The 7388-nt window shown below is 44.6% G+C and overlaps 1 protein-coding gene across 4 annotated transcripts in view; it reads left to right on the top strand.

Moving 5' to 3' along the window:
- Positions 1-7388, top strand: part of Mia3 (MIA SH3 domain ER export factor 3) — a 41044-nt gene that overhangs the window by 18155 nt on the left and 15501 nt on the right. For 2 of the 4 annotated variants that reach the window (XM_021198507.2, XM_029538722.1), the window contains exons 6-7: positions 35-165; positions 5071-5202. In XM_021198507.2, coding sequence (XP_021054166.1) covers positions 35-165; positions 5071-5202 — 263 coding nt within the window. Of the gene's footprint in view, positions 1-34; positions 166-3959; positions 4220-5070; positions 5203-7388 lie in introns of those variants that run through there. The other 2 variants (XM_021198509.2, XM_021198508.2) reach the window with 1 other exon arrangement.

Here is a 7388-nt window from a genome sequence, read left to right as displayed (position 1 = left end):
AAAAGAAAATATGTTGTCCGTTGCCCCCTTTTAGGTCCTATAATGGAAGGTGGTCCTGTCGGGTCCGAAGATGTACAAAAGCAACTGGAGACAATTGCAGAGGAGCCACCTCTGGAAAGTGCATTTGGTTCCTTCTATGCCTTCATCCTTTATTTAAGTAAGATGGTAAGTCTGATATAGTCTCTTCAGCTAGACTACTGATTAATACAGGGATGTTTGCAGGGAGGGGGTATACAGAAGGGCTGATGATAGCCGGTCTTATATAGATGAGGCTGGCCTCAAATTCACTGTGCAGCCAAGGCTGACCTTGAACTACTACTGATCCTCTGGCTAATACCTCTAAGTGTTGATGCCATAGTCATGGGCCGCCACCTTGGCTCGATTTGCAACATGTTTTAAGTTGAATCTGAGCCTGGAGTGAAGAATTTAAAATATCTTTATGAGCTCAGCTTCCAATCCTCTGACGGTGCCTCCTGAAATGAGCCGCAGGTGGATGGCTTTAATTAGGAGCCCTTAGGTTAGCACGCAAGAGTTTATTCCCTGGCAGGGCTGGGCATGCACACACCTATAAAGCAGGGTTTGTCCCCTGGGACCTCTTAGTACCTCGGGGAGCTGGAGATGTTCACTTGAAACAGAAGATAGTTTTTGTCACGGTTGGTAGAGGAGCAACAGAGTTAGGAGCCAGCTGAGATGTGGATTAAGCAGTGTGGTTTGTTGTTGAACAGAGTGGACTGGGGGAGGGGGATGGGCAACAGGGACAGAGGGACAGCATGCTAGAGAAAGGGAAGCATGGAGAAAGGGGATGCTGGGAAACTAGGGAAGCTGAGTGCCTGTGAGGGAGGCGTGTCCCGAGGAGGTCTGTTGAGCTGTCCATGGTACGTACCCTTCGAAGGTTTGAAACAGAGAAGTGGTGGGTCAGATCTATTTCCTGGAGATATCATGGCAAAATGTTTATTCAAGCTAATCTTTTTGAAGAGTCTGGATCCAAGTAAGACATTTAACATCTCTGGAAGCTTAGTCAGTTTTCTAGGTTTTAGCTCCCTCTTGTGGTGTATGTGCTTACTGGATGGTTTACAAGGTAAACTGGACTAGGCTGGAGGCCAAATGATGTCATCTTGGTCGCAGTGGTCTCCTGTAGGGCCTGTAATCTTGCGGCTTGTGTAATAGAGTTTTGCTGTTGATGTTTTCTGTAAAACAGGTTTTGAGTGGGGGGAGATCTTGTTTCAAATCCCAATTTAAAAGTTTGTGCAAGTTACTAAACATTGTTTAATTGGAGCATAGTAAGCGAAATCTTTATGATGTGAGTTATGGTAATTTGGTAGATGTGTATATCATGTAACGATCAAATCAGGATAATAACCAGGGCAATGCTCATGTCTATGGTTCCTCTGACTTTTTAAAACGTTCTTACATCTATTTAATGTTCGTGCATGAGTGTGTGCATGTGCATGTGGGAGTCAGTCAAGGGACCTGCAGGAGTCAGTTCTCTCCTTCTACCATGTGGGTTCAGAATCAAGCCCAGGTTATCAGTGTTGGCGAAAGCACCTTTGCCTACTGAGCCACGTCTCCAGCTCACTTTTACTCACTTGAAAATGTATCACAGGCTGTTATAATCCATTAACTGAGATACAGAATGAGCTCCTCTGTGTTTTTCAGCCCCATTTAATTCCTTCCTGTCCTCCCAACTCCCCTTTCCAACTCTGCCAACCACAGTTCCCTTCTGTAAGATGTCGAGCAGCAAATAAATAAACTTTGAATTTTGGCCTCCCTGTCTGAAAAGGGCAAATATTCCTATTGCAACAACCAAGTGGTCAGCAGTGTAAAGTGTCTGTGGAAGTGTCTGGCACTCTGTGGAATTTCCTCCCACTCCTGCTTCTTCTTTATGGTCAGAGGGCAGGGTAAAGATGCTGAATACCCAGCAAATTCAGAGGGGAGGCTGTCTGATGAGAATGATGGAACAGAGCCAACCCACCTTCAGTCTTCTCCATGGTTGCTTGTGTTGGAGGCAGCTGCCTGGCAAAGGTTGTTGGCTCTGAGCTGTCACAGTTGGGATGCTTCCAGTGACTGAACCAGGCTCAGTGTCCTTTGAGCATCTCAAGGAGTCAGTGGTTCAAAGTGGAAGGAAGCCTGTCTTCCTCACATTTCTAGGTATATACATTACTCTTTCTTCTTGGGCTGAGTTAGAGACACAGATAAGGTACAGGATATGGTGTCCACTTGTAGGGTGACAGAGGAAGACATAGACATAAAAGACGGGACATGGTGCTCCAAGACTCTGGCTCAAAGGGCATGCTCTAAAAAAGCACTTTAATGGCTCAATGCACAAAGCATCTGCTAGGAATCAAAGATTCTAATATGGGGGTTAGCAAAAAGGCTCAGCAGATAAAGGCACTTGCTACCTTAGTTCAATCCCACATCCCTCACTGTGGAAGGAGAGGACTCGTGCCTGTAAGTTACAGTCCTGTCCTGTCCTGTTTTTTTTTTTTTTTTTTTTGGTTTTGTTTGTTTGTTTTTGGTTTTTGGTTCTTTTTAGATTTACTATTATATATAAGTACACTGTTGCCGCCTTTAGACACAGCAGAAGAGAACGTCAGATCTTATTATGGATGGTTGTGAGCCACCATATGGTTGCTGTGATTTGAACTCAGGACCTTCGGAAGAGCAGTCGGTGCTCTTAACCACTGAACATTTCTCCAGTCCCCAGTCCTGACTTTTAAAGGGCTCATAAGAATAAGATTATATGGGAAAACTGGGGTCCTATGGACAAGGCAATGTGAAGTTTCAAGCAAGGAGCATAGTTACCTGGAAAGGAAGACAATTTCGTCTGCTTTGCTTAGGGGAACTGAAGCACCACAGGTCAGCTTTATGGGTCAATTGTTAGGTGATATTTGAAATCTTACAATTAGAAGGGACTTTGGGAGATGATTGCCCCAGAGTCTTGCTAGTGACAGCGATTTCCTGACATGTCGTTCATTCTGACGTCTGTGCATTAGTAATTTTCCTTTTAAATATATTTCATTGTGAAGGTTCATACAAGAAAATATCTGTGCTCAACATCTCACTAGCCCTCTGCTCCCCTTTCTCATCCCTGTAGCCCTCTTTATTCTCCTGGACAGTCTTACTTCTATTTTCCTGTTATATATACATTCCTGTTTTTATGTATCTATTTAAAATCTAGGAACCGTTAGTGATAGAAAACATATTTGTCTTTCTGAGACTGGTTGAATTTACTGAGTGATCATCTCCAGTAGGATCTTTTTTCCTGTGTGAATCAGTAATTTTTAGTGTGAGCTTGCCTGTCAGGGCCATACATTCTTCTGTGGTTAACTCATTGTTATATTGATTCAAAATTTCTCTTTATATGAAACTCTCTGTAAGATGTAATTCGTTGAATAGGTGAAGTTGTGTCCTGTTTTAAATTTTTAGGGTTTGTGGTTTTCTTACTGTTTTGTTTTGTTGTTGTTTTTTCTTTGAGCCAGGGTCTCTCTACATAGCCTTGGTTGTCCTTGGTTTCACTCTGTAGACCAGGCTAGCCTCAGACTCAGAGATCTGCCTCCTCTGCCTCCAGAGTACTCTACTTTCTCTTGTGCTTTCTCTGTGCTTCTCCCCTCCCCCGCCCCAACCGCCGCAATCGCTTGGACTCTTCTAGTCGGCTCCTCAACCTTCTCCCTCACTTGAACCCCGGCCCCCCGCGTCCAGTCCTACGCTCCTTTCTCTCCTCCTCACTCTACGAACGGTTCTGCTAACCTTCCCGCACCGTTTTCCCCCACCGCACCTCCCTGCTTTGATTCTTACGCTCAGCACCCTGTCTCCCCCCGCCCCGCTCCCTGGTTGGTTTGCTCTACACTAGCCCCGCCCCGCCCCGCCCCGCCCCGCCCCCGCCCCCGCCCCTCTCGCTGGCTTCCTGGGTGCGCTGACGTTGCTACTCGGCCGTGTCTGATGACGTGTTTTACCGGAGGCCTAGCGCGGAAGGTGCGGCGGCCGGGGAAGGCGAAGTTCATTCCCCGTGCCCGCCCCCCGGAGCCGGTCCTTCCCGAGGCGGAAGCGGCGAAAGCCGTCTCGGTGCCGTCCGCAGGAAGCGTCGTCTCCGCGCAGCTGCCCCCACACGATGGACTCACTGCCTGCCACCGTGCCTGCTGTCACCGCCTCCCCGGGGGACCCCGAGCTGCTGGGGCCCCTCTCGGTGCTCTACGCAGCCCTCCTAGCCAAGCTCCTAGAGGTGACAGTCCCGGTCCCAGGGAGGGGCCGCGGCAGTGGCAGGCGGGAGGACCAGTGCTGGGCAGAGCGACTGTCCCGGAGAGGCGAGCGGGGTCCGAGGCCGGCGGGACGCGGCGCTGCGGTGTGGGACGCTTTGGTGGCTTGCCGGGTTTTCCGAGCGCACTGTCACAGTGACAGGCAGTGTGTTAGGCGGTGCAGTCCTTTCCTTGGGGCAGTGTCAGTCGGGGGGTGGGGCCAATATTATAATTAGCAGGCAGGGAAAGCGGAGTGGGCAGTGTGTAATACTGCCTTTGAGGAAACGGTTAGAGCTAAGACACTGAGCCGGTTAGACATTTGAGAGCCTGGCCTCTAAACCGGTTATCCCGAGCTGTCTGCACTTACTCCTCACTTGTCTTTGTTTATGTAAGAATGAATCCGATAACTTAAAATATTACCAGAATAACACATTACATTACCACATTGGATTTATTTGCGCCCAGAAAAGTTGTTTACTTATATATTTAAAACTTTCGTTTTCTGTGCTTTTTAAAGTAATAAAACTTACCTCAAAGTACGATCCAGGGAATTTCTAACTATATATCATAGACAACACAATATAGCAGAGTCTATTAGAAACTGGAAATATATGCCCAACTTAAAAGGTATTTAGACTTTCTGCTTGAGAACTCTACAAGTCAAACAAATTAAGAGACTTACAATATCCTATATTTCTTGAAGTGGGAGTTATTAAAGATGGCCTGGAGTACTTACCTCATGGAGATGGGTTTAGAATTTCTATGAGGATTCTTTGCGAATGCTTTATTGTAAAAATGTTTATAAAGTTTTCCGTTATTTCTAACCTGTCTGTTTCAGCTCCTTGCCACGTTGCCTGACAGTGTCCAGCCTGGCCCTGACTTTTATGGACTGCCGTGGCAGCCAGTGATCATTACTGCAGTCTTGGGAATTGTTTCATTTGCAGTTTTCTCCTGGAGAACTATTCTTGTTGTAAGTAAATTAAATTATTTTATCACATGACTCAAAAGTACATGGAGTATTTCGTAATCACTGGCCCTTTTACTTATTTATTTTTAAGTACTACATGAATACAAATTAATGGTAATACTTCTAGCTAACCTTGTCAAATAATTTAGTGTAATCTTTGTATTGATAAAGACTTAAGAGAACAAGATAACATGTTTATAATTTTGATTGGAAAAGTTTGATTTAAAACAACTCCTGGGCTGGTGAGATGGCTCACTGGGTAAGAGCACCCGACTGCTCTTCCAAAGGTCAGGAGTTCGAATCCCAGCAACCACATGGTGGCTCACAACTATCTGTAACAAGATCTGACTCCCTCTTCTGGAGTGTCTGAAGACAGCTACAGTGTACTTACATATAATAAATAAATAAATCTTAAAAAAAACAACAACAACAACAAAAAACAATTCCTATACCATTTGGTGAATACATGTGCACTGTAAGGAGAACTGGGAATTCTTCCAAGCCATCCTGAAATGTAATTTAATTATATGTATCAGAAATTTTAAAAAATGGGGTAGGATGGATAATAGTTATCCTCTTAAATAGTATGATACATTGTCTAATAATCTATCCGAAAGAAATAACTAATCAATCATACATTAAAGATCTTATACAAGAATGTTTAATGAGACAGTCTTTATTTTTAGTTAGTTATTAGTTGTGTGTGTGTGTGTGTGTGTGTGTGTTTTCTGCATGTGTACCTGCACATATGCCATGAGAGCTCAGAGTACAATTTTGAAGAACTGGTCCTCATCTTCTACATTCACATGAATTCCACGGATTGAACTCATCATCTGACTGACATCAGCAGGCAGCAGGCACCTTACCTGCTGAGCTATCTTGCCAGCCCTGAAAGAGAATTTACTGGCGTGGGAACTTGCAGCAACCTAATATACATGCATATAATGGGATGTCTGACGATTGCAATGACACTGGGGAGCAGCAAATGATTGTGACTCAGTGGGAAGTGGAGTGAATCACAAACTATGACTTGAAAGTGGTGTTAGTGGTGCATATCATGAACACACACATGCACACTGCAGACAGTGCATCCCAGTGACACACATCACAAACACACGCATGCACACTGCAGACAGTGCATCCCAGTGACACACATCACAAACACGCATGTACACTGCAGACAGTGCATCCCAGTGACACACATCACAAACACATGCATGCACACTGCAGACAGTGCATCCCAGTGACACACATCACAAACACATGCATGCACACTGCAGATAGTGCATCCCAGTGACACACATCACAAACACACGCATGCACACTGCAGACAGTGCATCCCAGTGACACACATCACAAACACATGCATGCACACTGCAAACAGTATAGCTAGCAAATGAGGTCCTTTCCGTCTCTTGCATTATGTGTTGTATGTCTATGCACCTGTGCATATGTGCACGTGAATGTGGATGTCTAAGCACCCCAGAAGAGCCTATCAGCCCACTGGAGCTGGAGTTCTAGGTAGTTATGGATCAAACTCCTGTCCTGCAAGGGGAGGAGGTAACTCTTAATCCTAAAGCCATCTCCCAAGCCTTAGCCTTTTTCTTTATATATGTTTCCCAACTTTTGTAGTTTGATCATATGATTATATGCTGTGGTACTCCAAAAATACCCTTCTTTCTAGGAGTTACAGATTATATGGTGTCCAAAGACACATTATTACATTTTCATTCCTTTTTTTTTTTTTTTTTTTTTTGTCTGAGCACAATTTGTGTTTCAGATATACACATTCACCTCTGGAACCTTGGTCTTTTCCCTAAGATACCTTGGTTTGCTTCTGCCAACTTACCTGTTCTTGTTTGTTTGGGTGAAATGGGATAAGATGAGCTTATTCATTGATTGGCAAGGCTATGGTATTAGAGAAAGTCATTCATTCATTCCCCTGTGTTGGAAGGGTTTTGTTTGTTTTGTTTTAATTCCTGGAACTAGAGTTACATTCAGTTTTGATCTAACATGTGGATGCTGGGAATTGAACCCAGATCCTTTGGAAGAGTAGCCACTGCTTTTAATTGCTGAGCCATCTTTCCAGCTCCACCATACATCTATCTATCTATCTATCTTTCTTTCTTTCTTTCTTTCTTTCTTTCTTTCTTTCTCTCTCTCTCTCTCTCTCTCTCTCTCTCTCTCTC

Source organism: Mus pahari, chromosome 5, assembly GCF_900095145.1.
Source record: "Mus pahari chromosome 5, PAHARI_EIJ_v1.1, whole genome shotgun sequence".
Taxonomy (NCBI): Eukaryota; Metazoa; Chordata; class Mammalia; order Rodentia; family Muridae; genus Mus; species Mus pahari.
This window is presented reverse-complemented; position numbering and strand designations above follow the sequence as displayed.